The sequence below is a fragment of the Diorhabda sublineata genome, chromosome 1 (assembly GCF_026230105.1).
Source record: "Diorhabda sublineata isolate icDioSubl1.1 chromosome 1, icDioSubl1.1, whole genome shotgun sequence".
NCBI lineage: Eukaryota > Metazoa > Arthropoda > Insecta > Coleoptera > Chrysomelidae > Diorhabda > Diorhabda sublineata.
The window spans coordinates 12,903,319-12,922,946 of NC_079474.1; the positions used below are offsets into that span (position 1 = coordinate 12,903,319).

A 19,628-nucleotide genomic window follows, 5' to 3' on the forward strand; every position below is an offset into this window, starting at 1 on the left:
ATATTTTATTTTCTATTGATAATGTAATAAAACTGAAAACAATATTTACAACAAAGTATATAAAAAAAAAACAAAAAATTGCGGTACTTAAAAAAATTAACCTCATTCGGTGACTTCTTTTTCTTCTTTTTCGTTACTTTCATTTTCGTCTTTTTCGTCGAATTCCTCCATGAAATCGATTGCAATACTCGACACAATAGTTGACCTGGTTGATGCTTTTCTTGTATCTTTTTTAATATTCGCCAACTTTTCTCTTCTCCTTCTGCCGTCTACAAACAAAACAAACCGTTCAATGAAATATGCATGGTAAAATTAGACGTCTGTTACTGCCAGATAGTATCATTTGAAGTCTTATTTTTGGTCATTGTCACTGTCTAATGACAAATTAGTATCATTCGATCCCTCTTTTTCTTGGTCGGTGTCACTATAAATCTGTTACTGTTGTTTAGTACCATTTGATGCCTGTTAATATCTGATGACAGCATTTGTTGTCTTATTTTTGGCAACTGTCTCTCCCTGTCTGTTACTTAATGTCTAATGTCAGTTAATATCTGTTGCTATAAGCAGGTACTGTTTGATGGTGTCATTTCATGTCTTACTTTTGGTTGTTTTCACTCGATGTCTGTTACTTAATGTCTAATGTCTTACTATCGATTGGTATCACTCGAAGTCTGACGTCTGTTACTGTCAGACTATTGTCACTCGATATCTGTTGGTAATATTTGATCCCTGTTTTTGTTGATCGTTATCACTAGATGTCTGTTACTGTCATTTGTTATCAGTTTGATATCTATCGATATAAATTGTATTCGAAAGCTAGAGTATTGGTGTCATTAGATGTAAGTTTATATCTACTTACTATCAATAACTTTTTTCCAATAAAATACATAATTATACGGATGACTGGTAATAAATTTCTCTGCATGTTCCCTCAGCTCACGGAAACCGACGTAGGTCTCTTGAAGCGATGTGGAATCCAATTCTAGACTGGAATACGGATCGGGTGGAGGAAGAGGTTTTTCTTTCATAATATCTGGAAACAGAGACGTCACCGTATTCATAAAAATCGATTCTCCTTCCTTCAATCTGAAAATATAGAAAAATAAATCCATCTACGGGTGTATTATAAAGTGTTAAGTTACCTTTGTTTTTGTTTCCTTTTCTTGCGTTCGTTTTCCTCGTCCAGTTTCTGTAAAGGTTTTCTCCTCTTCTCGAGCTCTTTCGTGTCTAATTGCTTCTTACTTATTATTGTCGCTTTGATTCTCGCTTCCTCTTGTGCTTGTCTTTGAGCGATAATCCATTCGACGTATCTTCCTATAAAAAAAATCTTCATGATTAAATAAATTACTTTTTGGTGTATATTACCTGGTTGGGGTCCTTTTTTATTAGCTTCCGCGGCGTCGATGGCGTCTGCGGCGCTCTTCTTATCCAAACTCTCCGCCTGTTGCGCTCTTTTTTCTTCCAATTCTTTTTCGTGTAAATCTTGCTCTTCGGTGCCCCTTTCTAATAGCAGCTCTTCGTTTTTCTCGTTCCAAACTTTCTGCCACGACACAAACTTTTTCTTTCTATCCAATTCGCGCATAATGAAGTATCTGAATTTTTCGCATTTAGATTCCGTAGATCCCGGCGCCGTATCCTCGGGAACGAAAAACAAACGAAAAGAACCTAAAATTAACAAAAAATCTGTCAAAAATTTGATTTTTTGGAAATGACATATGTAGAGATGGGAATTTATAGCTACTGTTATAACGGTTACAAAATAACTGCTCCCCGAATCGTCTTTCACCTTCGGAAAAAAAAAACAAATGTGAAGTACCTAAAATCAAATTTCACCTTGGGGAACGAAAAAAACATAAAATCAATAAAAAAATTCATTTGGGAAAAATGATATCCTTTTAGAGATAGGAATTTATCGCTACTGATGTAACAGTTACAAAATAACTATTTCTCCAAACGGATTTTACCTTGGAAACGAAATAACAAATTCAACGAAAATCTGTCAAAAATTTGATTTTTTAGAAATGACATATGTAGAGATGGGAATTTATAGCTACTGTTATAACAGTTACAAAATAACTGCTCCCCGAATCGTCTTTCACCTTCGGGAAAAAAAAACAAATGTGAAGTACCTAAAATCAAATTTCACCTTGGGGAACGAAAAAAACATAAAATCAATAAAAAAATTGATTTGGGAAAAATGATATCCTTTTAGAGATAAGAATTTATCGCTACTGATATAACAATTATAAAATAACTATTTCTTCAAACGGATTTTACCTTGGAAACGAAATAACAAAATCAACGAAAATCTGTCAAAAATTTGATTTTTGAGAAATGACATATGTAGAGATGGGAATTTATAGCTACTGTTATAACAGTTACAAAATAACTGCTCCTCGAATCGTCTTTCACCTTCGGGAAAAAAACAAATGTGAAGTACCTAAAATCAAATTTCACCTTGGGGAACGAAAAAAACAAAATCAATAAAAAAATTGATTTGGGAAAAATGATATCCTTTTAGAGAAAAGAATTTATCGCTACTGATGTAACAGTCACAAAATAACTATTTCTCCAAACGGATTTTACCTTGGAAACGAAATAACAAAATCAACGAAAATCTGTCAAAAATTTGATTTTTTAGAAATGACATATGTAGAGATGGGAATTTATAGCTACTGTTATAACAGTTACAAAATAACTGCTCCCCGAATCGTCTTTCACCTTCGGGAAAAAAAAACAAATGTGAAGTACCTAAAATCAAATTTCACCTTGGGGAACGAAAAAAACAAAATCAATAAAAAAATTGATTTGGGAAAAATGATATCCTTTTAGAGATAAGAATTTATCGCTACTGATATAACAATTATAAAATAACTATTTCTTCAAACGGATTTTACCTTGGAAACGAAATAACAAAATCAACGAAAATCTGTCAAAAATTTGATTTTTGAGAAATGACATATGTAGAGATGGGAATTTATAGCTACTGTTATAACAGTTACAAAATAACTGCTCCCCGAATCGTCTTTCACCTTAGGGAAAAAAAAACAAATGTGAAGTACCTAAAATCAAATTTCACCTTGGGGAACGAAAAAAACATAAAATCAATAAAAAAATTCATTTGGGAAAAATGATATCCTTTTAGAGATAGGAATTTATCGCTACTGATGTAACAGTTACAAAATAACTATTTCTTCAAACGGATTTTACCTTGGAAACGAAATAACAAAATCAACGAAAATCTGTGAAAAATTTGATTTTTTGGAAATGGCATATGTAGAGATGGGAATTTATAGCTACTTTTATAACGGTTACAAAATAACTGCTCCCCGAATCGTCTTTCACCTTCGGGAAAAAAAAACAAATGTGAAGTACCTAAAATCAAATTTCACCTTGGGGAACGAAAAAAACATAAAATCAATAAAAAAATTGATTTGGGAAAAATGATATCCTTTTAGAGAAAAGAATTTATCGCTACTGATGTAACAGTTACAAAATAACTATTTCTCCAAACGGATTTTACCTTGGAAACGAAATAACAAAATCAACGAAAATCTGTGAAAAATTTGATTTTTGAGAAATGACATATGTAGAGATGGGAATTTATAGCTACTGTTATAACAGTTACAAAATAACTGCTCCCCGAATCGTCTTTCACCTTCGGGAAAAAAAAACAAATGTGAAGTACCTAAAATCAAATTTCACCTTGGGGAACGAAAAAAACATAAAATCAATAAAAAAATTGATTTGGGAAAAATGATATCCTTTTAGAGATAGGAATTTATCGCTACTGATGTAACAGTTACAAAATAACTATTTCTCCAAACGGATTTTACCTTGGAAACGAAATAACAAATTCAACGAAAATCTGTCAAAAATTTGATTTTTGAGAAATGACATATGTAGAGATGGGAATTTATAGCTACTGTTATAACAGTTACAAAATAACTGCTCCCCGAATCGTCTTTCACCTTCGGGAAAAAAAAACAAATGTGAAGTACCTAAAATCAAATTTCACCTTGGGGAACGAAAAAAACATAAAATCAATAAAAAAATTGATTTGGGAAAAATGATATCCTTTTAGAGATAGGAATTTATCGCTACTGATGTAACAGTTACAAAATAACTATTTCTTCAAACGGATTTTACCTTGGAAACGAAATAACAAAATCAACGAAAATCTGTCAAAAATTTGATTTTTGAGAAATGACATATGTAGAGATGGGAATTTATAGCTACTGTTATAACAGTTACAAAATAACTGCTCCCCGAATCGTCTTTCACCTTAGGGAAAAAAAACAAATGTGAAGTACCTAAAATATAATTTCACCTTGGAGAACGAAAAAAACATAAAATCAATAAAAAAATTCATTTGGGAAAAATGATATCCTTTTAGAGATAGGAATTTATCGCTACTGATGTAACAGTTACAAAATAACTATTTCTCCAAACGGATTTTACCTTGGAAACAAAATAACAAATTCAACGAAAATCTGTCAAAAATTTGATTTTTTGGAAATGACATATGTAGAGATGGGAATTTATAGCTACTGTTATAACGGTTACAAAATAACTGCTCCCCGAATCGTCTTTCACCTTCGGAAAAAAAAAACAAATGTGAAGTACCTAAAATCAAATTTCACCTTGGGGAACGAAAAAAACATAAAATCAATAAAAAAATTCATTTGGGAAAAATGATATCCTTTTAGAGATAGGAATTTATCGCTACTGATGTAACAGTTACAAAATAACTATTTCTTCAAACGGATTTTACCTTGGAAACGAAATAACAAAATCAACGAAAATCTGTGAAAAATTTGATTTTTGAGAAATGACATATGTAGAGATGGGAATTTATAGCTACTGTTATAACAGTTACAAAATAACTGCTCCCCGAATCGTCTTTCACCTTAGGGAAAAAAAAACAAATGTGAAGTACCTAAAATCAAATTTCACCTTGGGGAACGAAAAAAACATAAAATCAATAAAAAAATTCATTTGGGAAAAATGATATCCTTTTAGAGATAGGAATTTATCGCTACTGATGTAACAGTTACAAAATAACTATTTCTTCAAACGGATTTTACCTTGGAAACGAAATAACAAAATCAACGAAAATCTGTGAAAAATTTGATTTTTTGGAAATGGCATATGTAGAGATGGGAATTTATAGCTACTTTTATAACGGTTACAAAATAACTGCTCCCCGAATCGTCTTTCACCTTCGGGAAAAAAAAACAAATGTGAAGTACCTAAAATCAAATTTCACCTTGGGGAACGAAAAAAACATAAAATCAATAAAAAAATTGATTTGGGAAAAATGATATCCTTTTAGAGATAAGAATTTATCGCTACTGATATAACAATTATAAAATAACTATTTCTTCAAACGGATTTTACCTTGGAAACGAAATAACAAAATCAACGAAAATCTGTCAAAAATTTGATTTTTGAGAAATGACATATGTAGAGATGGGAATTTATAGCTACTGTTATAACGGTTACAAAATAACTGCTCCTCGAATCGTCTTTCACCTTCGGGAAAAAAACAAATGTGAAGTACCTAAAATCAAATTTCACCTTGGGGAACGAAAAAAACATAAAATCAATAAAAAAATTGATTTGGGAAAAATGATATCCTTTTAGAGAAAAGAATTTATCGCTACTGATGTAACAGTTACAAAATAACTATTTCTCCAAACGGATTTTACCTTGGAAACGAAATAACAAAATCAACGAAAATCTGTGAAAAATTTGATTTTTGAGAAATGACATATGTAGAGGGAGAGAGTTGGGAATTTATAGTTACAGTTGTAACGGTTACAAGATAACTGTTGAAACAGATTTCGCCTTCAGCAATGAAGAAAAATTCAAATCAACAAAAAATCTGTCGTAAAATTCTATTTTGGCAAAATGATATAAATGTAGAGAAGCGACTTTGAAGTTACTGTTATAACGGTTACAAAATAACTGTTTCTCGAATAGTTTTTCACCTTGGGGAACGAAAATAACTTGGAATTAACAAAAATCTGTGAAAAATTTGATATAGAGAGATGGGAATTTTTAGTTACAATAGTAACGGTTAGCAATAACTGTGTGTAGAATAGGATTAACTTACCTAATTGATCCGCGGCTCCGTAAATTTGTTTCTTCAATTTGAGCGAATGGAAAGCTGAAGCGGTTAAAGTACTACTCGAAAACGGTAAAGAAAACGATGGGTACTTCGAATCGTAAGCTAGAGACCAACATTCGACGTCTCCATTTACAACTTTAATGGTGAATAAATGAGGCTGAGGATAAAAAAATAATTAGATAACAGTAACGGTATATTATATTATCGACTCACTTCGTGAATGTTCCATTCGCCGGAAGTATACAGATATTTCCTTTTCCTCCAAAGTAATGGTCGATTTTGATATTCCGGCGTCCAAAGGGCGAAAACCCTACCGCCTACGGTTAAAATAATATCGTGCGCCGGCGATATTTCGATCGAATTGATAGGTCCGTCGTGATAACGCCCCCTCGAAACTATAACGCCCGATTCGCTATTAACTATTTCGCCGGAATCGAAATCCTGACCTTCCCACACCATTTGAATGAAATCACCTGCGTTGCCAAATCGTTTTAATTTATACAACAAAATAGGGAAATTTTTTTTCAATTATATAATTACCTTCCATACTACCGATAAATAAGTTTGGCGTTAAAGGTTTTTGATAGACCCTGCTGAAAATCGGTTTGTACATGATTCTTTCGTTCAGAGCGATTTTTTTACTTCTGTTCGGATCGATTTCGGCGTATTTCATCGAACAGTAAGTTTCGTGACAACTAGCTATCGCCAGGGGTAATTTTCTCAATCTCGGTACTATTACTTTATATATCGGTTTCAAAATCAAATGATAGATTCTATAAGGCGATACGTCCGACTAAAAATTAAATGATCGGGGGTAAGTTACAAGACAACTGTAAATAGAGGATGTACGTTCCGGAAACGTACCATCAAAGCGCTAGGTTTTTGTTTTAGTCTCCTTAATCTTCTCGGTTTAAATCCCCCCGGTTGTATGGTGGGTTTTTTCAGGAGATCCCATAACAGTACGTTGCCATCTTCGCTCGAAGTGATAAATTGCATAGAATGTTCGGAATCTTCCGGTAGTTCTCTCAACATTCCGAGTTTAGAGAATTCATAAAAGGGCGATAACCAAATTATACCTAAAGAAAATATGGTCATAATCAACTTGGATCGTCCCGAGTTCTTGGAAAATTGGTTCTATATATTCGTCATAACTATTTTTTAAAAAAAAAAAACTTTCAGTATATTTTTTTTCCAACTTTCTTTGTCAAAATTGGATTCTTGGAACAATTTTTTTCATATTTCTCCATGTGGATATCAAGCATCCAACCTAGCTCCAAGCTCCAAAGTCTCCAAATTGGTTTGGGAATATCGAGAGAAGCTAAACGACATCGGCAAGAAAAATAAAATCACCGTGCAGTGGTTTCCAAAATACAACTAGATTGGAAGGAAACGAAATATCTAACAGACTCGTTGAAACCGGTTACTGGAACAATCTACAGGAGTTGAGATGGACAAAGACATTCGGGGGAAGCCATAACCAAATTTCCTATACCATGCCAGGCACGGAAAATAAAGCTACCAAGCAATGGCTTCCGGAATACACTGGACTGGAAGGAACCAAATAGCTAACAGACTCGTTGAAGTAGAAGTATACAAACTCTTCACAGGACCTGCACCCTTTTGTGGTATCTGCTACAGAATAAAAGAGAAAGTATTGAAAAAGAAAGTAGATAGGGATTAAACCGGTTACTGGAACAATCTACAGAGTTTGAGACAGACGGAACTAATCTTGGGAAACTATAACCAGAGAAGATCTGCAAACCGGTTACTGGAACAATCTACAGAGTTTGAGACAGACGAAACTAATCTTGGGAAACTATAACCAGAGAAGATCTGCTGAATGTATCAACTTGGAAAAGAACAACTAACAGAAGTCCTGTCGGGGCGCTGTCGATTCGAATGAACTCTGAAGAGGAAGGAATCTTTAACCGCATTCTCTCAAAGTGTGAGACACCACAGAACTATGAAGCAATATACCAAGGAGTGTATGAAATAGAAGACGACGATCTTTAGCTGCTAGAGCCATTCTGAGGTTTCTAAGAGAAGTGAGATTAATGGATCAGCAGTAAACACTGAGTATATCCTGTATCACAACAAAAGAAGGGGATACAATAGACCCTTTGGGTCGTGGTATACATGGTACCCTAATATACATGTCATTGAAAAATAAACATCGATTGGGGCTCAATTTTGAAGACACTGTTTACACCACCACTACACCAACACTCGCAATTATACTGTTTGGGTAAAGTAACCTTCAGTCTCTGAAGACGACAACTTGGTTATCGAAACGCGCCTCAGAGAGTGTAATCGTGAGTGTTGGTGTAGTTGTAGTGTAAACGGTGTGAATATCACCAACGGTTCCAGAGATTCCAACTTAGTGTTGAAAATGAAAAGGAACCCCGAAAAAAAAAAAAATGTTTTGTGTGTATTTGGATAACAAAAAACAAAAATAAAGATATAGGTCAATTTGTAAGGATAAAAAATACGAATAAAGGTCAAAAATTAAAGTTTCTGGATATTCCATTATAAATTTTCAATTTTTTATTGCAAATATGTTTGAAGTAAATAAAAACAAATTCTATAAGACGTTTCCCCCCAGATTAATTTTTCTTATCTCACCAATTTTTGGAAATATTTTGAAAACAATTGATTTTTAGAGTAAAATTCAACAATTTCTTTGAATCCTCCAAACATACACTAAAATAAACTGATATTAAAAATGTAAAATTTTCTTTTATATTGTAATATTACGAAGAAATATTAAAATTCGGCGAATTCGCGCGGCAACTTTCACATTTTTTATAAATAGCGGAACTCGTTTGATGTTTTTAGTAGCAGACGGTTTATTGACAGTATTTCTTCTAAATGATTTCTAGAAAGAGACTTTTTAATTCGCCCCACGAATATAAAGAGTGTAAATAAATACGAAAAAACGTTACAGTAATTTCAATTGATGAAAATTGTGGGAGACGTCAATTTTTCTATAGTACGAATTATTATAAATAAATTTGAAAACAATATTCTATAAGGTAACCTGTGACTGGTCCTTTGTGCGAATGTCTCAAATCTGAAATGGCCGTAGGTCTTATGATAGCCAGATCGTGAATATTTTTCATCCAAGTCATCAATGAATTCATATAAGCTCGATATTTTTGTTGAGCAGTAGTCAAAACTTCCAGCTCCTCAACTTTCTGTAACTTGTTACGAATATCCCATATAATCTAAAATTATGAGGATATAACATAAATTACGAGAGAAAAAAAATCACCTCAACGAAATTAATTGATGATGAAAGTTTTAATTTCCGATTTATTTGTATAAATTTACAAATAAAATTTTGTATATATAGGCACAAGTAGATCACTAGAGTCTATCACTTGTACTCGCGAGATAATAGGCATCAGCAGATCAGTAGAGTTTACCACTGGTATACTCGAAGATGCAACCACAAGTGGCTGATCAGACTCCATCATACGCATTCGCCAAACAGTAGGCACAAGCAGATCACTAGAGTCTATCACTTGCTCTCGCGAGATAACAGTCACAAGAGGATCACTAGAGTCTATCACTTGCTCTCGCGAGATAATAGTCACAAGCGGATCACTAGTGTCTATCACTTGCTGTCGCGAGATAATAGTCACAAGCGGATCACTAGAGTCTATCACTTGCTGTCGCGAGATAATAGTCACAAGCGGATCACTAGAGTCTATCACTTGCTGTCGCGAGATAACAGTCACAAGAGGATCACTAGAGTCTATCACTTGCTGTCGCGAGATAATAGTCCCAAGCGGATCACTAGAGTCTATCACTAGCTGTCGCGAGTTAATAGTCCCAAGCGGATCACTAGTGTCTATCACTTGCTGTCGCGAGATAATAGTCCCAAGAGGATCACTAGAGTCTATCACTTGCTGTCGCGAGATAATAGTCACAAGCGGATCACTAGAGTCTATCACTTGCTGTCGCGAGATATCAGTCACAAGAGGATCACTAGAGTCTATCACTTGCTGTCGCGAGATAATAGTCCCAAGCGGATCACTAGTGTCTATCACTTGCTGTCGCGAGATAACAGTCACAAGAGGATCACTAGAGTCTATCACTTGCTGTCGCGAGATAATAGTCACAAGCGGATCACTAGAGTCTATCACTTGCTGTCGCGAGATAATAGTCCCAAGCGGATCACTAGTGTCTATCACTTGCTGTCGCGAGATAATAGTCACAAGCGGATCACTAGAGTCTATCACTTGCTGTCGCGAGATAACAGTCACAAGAGGATCACTAGAGTCTATCACTTGCTGTCGCGAGATAATAGTCACAAGCGGATCACTAGAGTCTATCACTTGCTGTCGCGAGATAATAGTCCCAAGCGGATCACTAGAGTCTATCACTTGCTGTCGCGAGATAATAGTCACAAGCGGATCACTAGAGTCTATCACTTGCTGTCGCGAGATATCAGTCACAAGAGGATCACTAGAGTCTATCACTTGCTGTCGCGAGATAATAGTCCCAAGCGGATCACTAGTGTCTATCACTTGCTGTCGCGAGATAATAGTCACAAGCGGATCACTAGAGTCTATCACTTGCTGTCGCGAGATAATAGTCACAAGCGGATCACTAGAGTCTATCACTTGCTGTCGCGAGATAATAGTCACAAGCGGATCACTAGAGTCTATCACTTGCTGTCGCGAGATATCAGTCACAAGAGGATCACTAGAGTCTATCACTTGCTGTCGCGAGATAATAGTCCCAAGCGGATCACTAGTGTCTATCACTTGCTGTCGCGAGATAATAGTCACAAGCGGATCACTAGAGTCTATCACTTGCTGTCGCGAGATAATAGTCCCAAGCGGATCACTAGAGTCTATCACTTGCTGTCGCGAGATAATAGTCCCAAGAGGATCACTAGAGTCTATCACTTGCTCTCGCGAGATAATAGTCACAAGCGGATCACTAGAGTCTATCACTTGCTGTCGCGAGATAATAGTCCCAAGCGGATCACTAGAGTCTATCACTTGCTGTCGCGAGATAATAGTCCCAAGAGGATCACTAGAGTCTATCACTTGCTCTCGCGAGATAATAGTCACAAGCGGATCACTAGAGTCTATCACTTGCTGTCGCGAGATAATAGTCCCAAGAGGATCACTAGAGTCTATCACTTGCTCTAGCGAGATAACAGTCACAAGAGGATCACTAGAGTCTATCACTTGTCTTCGCGAGAGAAATTGCTAAATATGTAATATCACACTCTGTATACATATTCACGATAAATGAATTAATATTCCAATTTCGTATTATCCTTTAAAATGTCAATAGTTCCGCTACTGATTTTAAAACTAACATCGATTTACAATATGGCGCTTGACAAGTTCAAGCATACGACTGCAACTTCAAGCAGCTTCTGTCAATATCGCGACAATCGATTGTAATCGATATAAGAAATAATTTCAATTATTATCAGTTTTATTGTATCTTCGTGTCAGTATCTTGACAATCGATTATAATCGATATAATTAATAATTTAAATTTTTATCAGTTTTGTAGGAGCCGCATTTCAAGTGAAAATACCAATCGAAATGATTGGGTGATTAAAACGAATTCGTTTTCATATACTTACGATTTGACCGTTTTTCAAACCGCCGATCAAAATATTTTCATCGAATTTACAAAACGCCAATTTGGTCACTTCTCTAGGCGATTCTAGTATAAGTTTGGGCCTTAGACCGTCCAAACAGCTCCAAATTAGAGTTAAATTATTACCGTGAACCGCTTTTAAAACCTGAAAACGTCATTCGATATTTCACTGTAAAAATATCGCTACACTGAGAAAACTAAATAGTTTTTTAAATTAATTTATAATAAAATTTTATACGAGGTGCGAAAAAAAAACATGTTAAATTATTATTTCATTTTAGATCTGCAGCGTGAATATTAAATTTTTTTCAGTGTATTATTTACCGCCCCAATTTATTAGGTAACTTTTACTGAGCGAATTTGAATTTACAACGTTGTCACTTTTTACAAATTGTATCCAATTTGATGAAATGTAAAAAAATTTGAGGTTATGTTAATATTCGTAAATCAAATTTCAATTTATAACACAAAATAATCACCAGCAAATAAAATAAGAAAAATGAATATTTTTTTATTTAATTAAAAAAACTGAGTGTTGAGGAATAAAATATATAATACGAGGTACGATAAAAAAATATGTGGAATCATTAATATTTCATATATGATCTGGTAGACTAAAAATTTTGCCACCCAAATTTTATTAAGTATTATTGAGCGAATATGAAATTACGGCGTTGCCACTTTTTAAAAATTGGATATAATTTAAGGAAATATAAAAATATTGAGGTTAGGTTGATATTCGAAATGCAAAAGTGTACTTACGTTGTCTTCTGTGTTGGGGCCGTAATGATATATGAATGGGGCTTCGTAGGTATAAGCTAAAGCCACGATTCCGGACCACATCGGATGCCAAACGACATCCGCTATCATTTTATCTTTACAACGATTGACGTCCATAAACGACATGTATTCTTTCACTTCTTCCACGGTAGTACCGGTTAAAAAACTGGCGCTCGTATTGATCAGATCCAGATAATCGTCCGTGTAAAAGTTAATAGTCGAATTCACCTTTAAAATATGACTTTAATCAATCGAAAAGACAGTAAGGGTAGATATCTATTTTAAACTTGTCTCTGTCCACCCTTATATCAACCTTTTTTATTACTTACATATCGTCTCTGAAGATGCAACAAAGCTTCATTGGTGTAGTGGACGGTCCTTACCAGAGACTGGAAAGACATTCGAGGCTTCTTTGTAAGATTGTAGCGCTAGTTCAAAGAGAGTATCTAACTTCGTAGTCTAGCAAAGTTTAATATTTCAACCGCCGATTGTGCTCACTTCCACTATACTAACAGCCGTTCCTGTCGGCCGGTTTATATTCGAGGCTGTCTCTCTGTCTGCGTGTCTGCCGTTTTACATCTATCACTGTCTACCTTCTACTAAACCCGTCTTTCTATCTTTATGCTTGCTAGTCTGTTCTCCTATATTTTTGTTCCTATATTTCTTTGTGTTTCGCTTGCCTGTTTGTCCTTGTTCCCCAATTTCTGACTACTTGACTGCCATTTTACATTTGTATGCCTGTTAATGATCCCACAATTCTGACATTGTTCCAATGGTTCTATCTTTGTGTCTGCCTTTTTACATCTTTTTCTCTCTTCATGCCTACTATTCTGCCCTCTTCTTTTTTCTTTGTTTATTTTCATCTTTCACTTTGCCTGTTTATCCTTGTTCCTTATTTTCTGTCCACCTGACTGCCGTTTTACATTTAAGTCTTCCATACTTTCCTAGATCTGTTCTCAATGCCTGTTAATGATCCTATAGATCTGACAATGTTGTTATGGTTCTATCAGTGTGTCTGCCTTTTTGCGTTTATGTCTGTATGCCTTCCAGTGTGCCTAACTTTCTCGCTTTATGTCTGCTATTCTGTCCTTTTCTGTTCTGACCTTGTTCCAATGGTTCTATCTTTGTGTCTGCCTTCTTACAATTATATCTTTATACCCCTTTTTCATTCTTTATGCCTACTATTCTGTCCTTCTCTTTCGTTTGTTTATCTCCGTCTTTCACTTTGCCTGTCGATCCTTGTTCCTCATTTTTTGACCACCTGACTGCCGTTTTACATTTATGTCTGTCTACCTTCTTATATATGCTTCTAATGCCTGTTAATAATCCCATAGTTCTGACCTTGTTCCAATGGTTCTATCTTTGTGTCTGCCTTCTTACAATTATATCTTTATACCCCTTTTTCATTCTTTATGCCTACTATTCTGTCCTTCTCTTTCGTTTGTTTATCTTCGTCTTTCACTTTGCCTGTCGATCCTTGTTCCTCATTTTTTGACCACCTGACTGCCGTTTTACATTTATGTCTGTCTACCTTCTTATATATGCTTCTAATGCCTGTTAATAATCCCATAGTTCTGACCTTGTTCCAATGGTTCTATCTTTGTGTCTGCCTTCTTACAATTATATCTTTATACCCCTTTTTCATTCTTTATGCCTACTATTCTGTCCTTCTCTTTCGTTTGTTTATCTTCGTCTTTCACTTTGCCTGTCGATCCTTGTTCCTCATTTTTTGACCACCTGACTGCCGTTTTACATTTATGTCTGTCTACCTTCTTATATATGCTTCTAATGCCTGTTAATAATCCCATAGTTCTGACCTTGTTCCAATGGTTCTATCTTTGTGTCTGCCTTCTTACAATTATATCTTTATACCCCTTTTTCATTCTTTATGCCTACTATTCTGTCCTTCTCTTTCGTTTGTTTATCTTCGTCTTTCACTTTGCCTGTCGATCCTTGTTCCTCATTTTTTGACCACCTGACTGCCGTTTTACATTTATGTCTGTCTACCTTCTTATATATGCTTCTAATGCCTGTTAATGAGCCTATAGATCTGAAATTGTTGCTATGGTTCTATCTGTGTGTCTGCCTTTCTACATTTATGTCTGTATGCCTTCCACTATGACCAACTTCCTCTCTTTAGGTCTACTATTCTTCCTTATCTTTCTGTCCATCTTTCTGTGTGTTTTTAAGTATTTCTATGTTCTCTGTTCCTCTTTTCACGTTCCTATCTACCTTTGTTTGTTTCTACATATCCTCTGGTGCATCTCTTCAACTAAATAGCTTCCTATATTTATTTCTTTTCGTCCTATCCGTCTTTAGGTGTTTCTATCTTCCTGTCTATATCCCTGCTTCTATGTTTATCTTTTTACGTTCCTATTCATTTTTCTTTCTATCTTTCTTCATGTCTTCTAGTGCAACTCTTCATCTAAATAGCTTCCTATATTTATTTCTTTTCGTCCTATCCGTCTTTAGGTGTTTCTATCTTCCTGTCTATATCCCTGCTTCTATGTTTATCTTTTTACATTCCTTTTCATCTTTCTTTCTTTCTTCATGTTTTCTGGTGCATCGCTTCATCTGAATAGCTTTCTACATTTATTTATATTCTTTCTGTCCATCTTTCTGTGTTTCTTTAGGCATTTCTACCTTCCTGTCTATGTTCCTACGTCTCTGTTTGTCTTTTTACGTTGCTATCTATCTTCCTTGCTCTCTGTATGTCTTCTGGTACATCTGATTAGTTTCAAATATTTATTTGTGTCTTCTTTTCGTTACGTGTTTATGTTTATTTATATATACGAAGGTATTTCTGTCTCTGTAAAGTAATTAATAAATTAAATTACCCTCAATAAATCCGATAGACTATCCATATTATCCTCAACGTAGTTTTTTATGGACTTTGCGTATTTTTCCAAAATGTTAGTTGTATCTTCAACTTCGTATGAATACTGAGTGGCCGAATTCGAGGGGTAAGTGCAAGTGGTCTGTACCTCCATAGTAATGAACCTTGGAGCCGCTTGAACCGGTTGATCTATTCTCTTTTTATACACCTTCAATTAAAACAAAATTTTTGTTACATAATTTATTTTTGTTATAATTTAAGAATTTATACGTTTATAATACGTTCCTCCGATGTCCATTTCAATTCCACGTAACCGTCTCTTCTATTTTCGGCTTTAACAATTTGAAATTCCGGTTTTGACGAAAATATCGGATACTGGGATTCAATTTCGACTTCTATTAAGGGTCTGTTGTTTTTTAATAGATTTTCGTCGACCTCTTCCTCAGATCCCATTGGTATCCTAAGAAAATATTACTTCAACTTGACATTATTGCTAAGATGATCTGAAAGTACCAATCTCTGATTGTTTTATTCAGTGTGTTATATAATCGTTTCTCTTGTTGTTGTTTCATCTTTTCAATAATGTCTTTTACTGCTTTGGTGGATGCTTCAGTTATGCAAATATAAAATTCATCTGTATCTTTCGATTCGTCCGGTATGTAACCTAAAGAGTAATAAACTAACTAGAAAACTAATAAAATATGGAATTAAACGATACATTTTGGTAATAACGAAAGTAGGATAACGGTTAAATATTTAAATAATTACCCATCAAAATCTGATTGCCAGGAAAAGCTAAAATTTCCTTTTTTACTGGTAAAAATTCCGAACTTTCTTCATGTAATTCTAAATTGTCTGCTATTGGTTCTTTCCCGACAAACATCCAAGGATTTTCTGCGGTTACCTGCTCTCCAGCAACACATCTAAGAAACCAATCTATGAAAGGTGTACAAGCAAAAGTAGATCTAATGGATTGAAATCTGGTGATTCAGGACACTACCTTTTGTTGTAGGTGTAGATTTCAAATTTAATATACCACTTGTTAAATGGTAATCTGTCTTTATAACACTGGGTAGTTCATGTCTGATGTCAAATAAATATCAACAATTCAATAAAGCCACTCCATAGTTACATTGTGGACGGCCAAGGGGCAGTTGGTGCACATAGGCAATCAGATAGGTCTACGTTACGTTACCAAAAGCCTATGTCCTTTGAGAAGTCGATCAGGCGCTTTGGCTTGAACTGATTGATGTCATTAGGCAGGCTCAAATGTTTAAATCGCGATCGTGTCAGTGCTGGGTACTCACCGATGACGTGGCTCTCCGGATCGTCCGTGATGGCCTTTAGATGACAGTTTCCGGTCAAGCCATTCCTCCTAGAGCCGTTTCTGTACCAGATGGCGCGATTATTCTGTATAGCGGGTTTGGAGTCACCGATCCACTGCCCCCGCTCAGTGATGTGTGCCTCCAAACCCTTTTTGTTAACGGTCGATCAGAATAGTAAATACTTTCATGATTCGGGGGAAGAAATCTTACTCAGACTGTTCAAATAGAATCGAACGCGGACTGAACAGTAAGATCGATTCAAAATGGATTGCCGAACGATACCGAACAGTCAGAGACGTGTCAGATTTACGTAGTCGAACGCAGTAAAAGACTAAAGCCGTGCACACAATGAACTAGAACATGACGCTAGTTCTGCCGAATTTTAGTTTTCCTGTATCCACCCGACTGTTTGTTATATAAACACTCACGAGCACGTACAAATTATATCAGTTTTTCACTGAAAAAAGTCCTTTTTCGGGGTATTTGCAGCTACAAACTACACTAGAGAAGTGAGGTTATGTTTTTGACGTTTAACGATGATAATCCCCTAAAAAGTAGTTAAGTTCGACGTCAAAAGCACGTACAAGCGCGATAATCGCATTTCATAATTTGAGGCGAAGAAATATTGCTCAGAGTGTTCAAATATTGATATAACCGAACGCGAACTGAACAGTAAGATTGATTCAAAATGGATAAAAGATGAATAAAAGACTAAAGCCGTGCACACAATGAACTAGAACATGACGCTAGTTCTGCTGAATTTTAATTTTCCTGTATCCACTCGACTGTTTGTTAAATAAACACTCATGTGCACGGACAAATTATATCAGTTTTTCACTCAAAAAAGTCCTTTTTCAGGGTATCTGCAACTACAAACTAGAGCACGTACAAGCGCGATCATTGTGTGCGTTTTTGACATCTATAAACGTCTAGAGCGCGTCATGTTCGCTTTCATTTTGTTTACCGCTTAAGTACAAAATGGCGGTGACGCTGGATTTAGGCGCGAAAGTTTGAATCGTTTGGTTGTAGCAATTTTACTTATCGCTTATTTTTATACGCTGTCATTCTCGGTTTGAGGTAACCGCTTTTCTCAGACGACGTTTCTTTTTCTTTTTAATGGTTTTCATAAGTTATTTGAGACACGAAATGGATTTAGCAGGTTTACACTCCAAGGCGACGATATGATAAGTTTTGGAACTGCTATTATTTCAAAGATAGACCATGTCAAGTTTTTTTTTATTTTAGAATAATAAAAAACATTCTATCACGTCATGGTGGGAGAAATATTTAAATATTACAATTATTATAAGGTATTATACTTACCCTATTATTTTCTGAGCTAATTCGCTTAAAACGATTTTTTTCACACCAGATATATCGAAAATATCCTTCTTCTTTCTTTTTTTCTTTTTCGTTTTGCCGGATGCATATTGCGCAGTGACGTTCCTAGTTGACATTTTTTAAAAATTATTTACAAAAATGTCAACGTCAAACTTCACATTATCATCATAGATAAAGTCAATATTAAAATTGACCAATCTAACAAATTGTCAAAATCACCTGATGCCCATTGAAAAATGGCCGCTGTAGGATAAACAAATGCTTGCGCCGTAATTTTCTATGTGGTATTTACTGAATTTTAGACCTTATTATTTTCAGCTTTATTGCAAAATGGATTCTTAAAGGGTTGTTTCTTAAAGTGGTGCGAAATTTCCCCCCGGAAACGTGGGTTTGTTGGTTTTTTTACCATGCAGTGTTGAGCTTGGTGGATGTAAATCGTAAATATAGTATCAAATGCTAGTGTATTGGAAACTTGATGAAAATGACTGGGATTGTGACTACAGCTCTTTTCAACTAATGAAAAGGGTTCAGTGGAAATTAATTGCCAAAAAAACCAATTGTTCTAAATTTTGTCAATTGTTTGAAAGTTTACTTGCAGGCTGACTGGAAGTATCTATAGAGTCCTCTTCACACAAAAACAAGTGTGAAAAAACCAAGAAAAGTTAACAAAGCTACATAAAATCGATTGTTTACCCTACGGCCGTCATTTTGACGGTTTTGATAGTTTCGTTGAGTATGAGACCACAATAGAAAAACGAAGATTTTTAGCACCTTATTTGAATAAAGCAATCTAAGAAAACAGCTGATTTACGTCAAAATGACGGCCGTATGTAAACATGTTAGTTTTTCTTGATTTTTTCCGGTTTCGTTTAAGTGAAATTGATTCAGTCTGCAAGTAAACTTTCAAGCATTTCACAAAATTTAGAATACTTAGTTTGGAATGTAATTTCCACTGTTGCATTCAAATTTATCGCCTCGTTTCCGTGAGTAAATTTCGTACTACTACAAGTAGCAACTCTTCAAACAACCGTTTCGTTATAAACCTGTGTATAATGAGGTTTGTTTACCCCACGTCGGCCATTTTCCAGCTAATTTTGACAATTCTTAAATATTCTTAACCACAACTAGATGGCACTGATGCGTTGTGAATGCGACACCAAGCTTACTCCACGGCAGCAATTTTTAAATCGGCATTAGCTAATTTTGACTATTTGTTGAATGGCTTAATTATATAAGTACCGAACAAAAACTTTTGTATGTTCCTTTTAGAACTAAATTATTTTACAAAAACAAATTTTTTTGCGATCGTATTAATTTAAACAACTTACTCGTGTTTTGTAATTAATTGTAATTGTTCCATATTGAAATAAAAACGTAAAGAAACTTTTTACCACGTCACTATTAGCAAACAGAGGAAATTATTGATCAAACAATGGTCGATTCAATCAAACTTTCGAATATGCGTAGAAAATATACATCTGTATAATATTAAAACGGTATACGAAAAAAAAAAAAAGCAACGACCATTATTAATAATAACAAATAAATACTTAATAACGTTTAAAAAATAAAAATTTCTGAA

The 19,628-nt window shown here is 34.8% G+C and overlaps 1 protein-coding gene across 1 annotated transcript; it reads right to left on the bottom strand.

Moving 5' to 3' along the window:
• Positions 1-12: 12 nt before the first annotated feature.
• LOC130451775 (dynein axonemal intermediate chain 3) lies at positions 13-18,181 on the bottom strand. Its single transcript, XM_056791013.1, has 16 exons — positions 18,029-18,181; positions 16,149-16,303; positions 15,894-16,044; positions 15,651-15,840; positions 15,382-15,588; positions 12,527-12,772; positions 11,748-11,909; positions 9,171-9,357; positions 6,998-7,209; positions 6,674-6,926; positions 6,347-6,606; positions 6,119-6,290; positions 1,366-1,665; positions 1,143-1,314; positions 860-1,086; positions 13-269 (listed from the first exon to the last, which is right to left on the bottom strand). The coding sequence occupies exons 1-16, from the start codon at positions 18,160-18,162 to the stop codon at positions 103-105; spliced, it is 3,195 nt and encodes a 1,064-aa protein (XP_056646991.1). The 5' UTR covers positions 18,163-18,181; the 3' UTR covers positions 13-102.
• Positions 18,182-19,628: the final 1,447 nt, after the last annotated feature.

Coding starts and splice junctions, on each gene's coding strand:
- LOC130451775 (XM_056791013.1), bottom strand. CDS start 18,162: ATGTCAACTAGGAACGTCACTGCGCAATATGCATCCGGCAAAACGAAA. Junction 9,358..11,747: donor GTTTGAAAAACGGTCAAATC/GTAAGTATATGA, acceptor TCATAATTTTAG/ATTATATGGGATATTCGTAA. Junction 270..859: donor TTGGAAAAAAGTTATTGATA/GTAAGTAGATAT, acceptor TTTTGTTTGTAG/ACGGCAGAAGGAGAAGAGAA.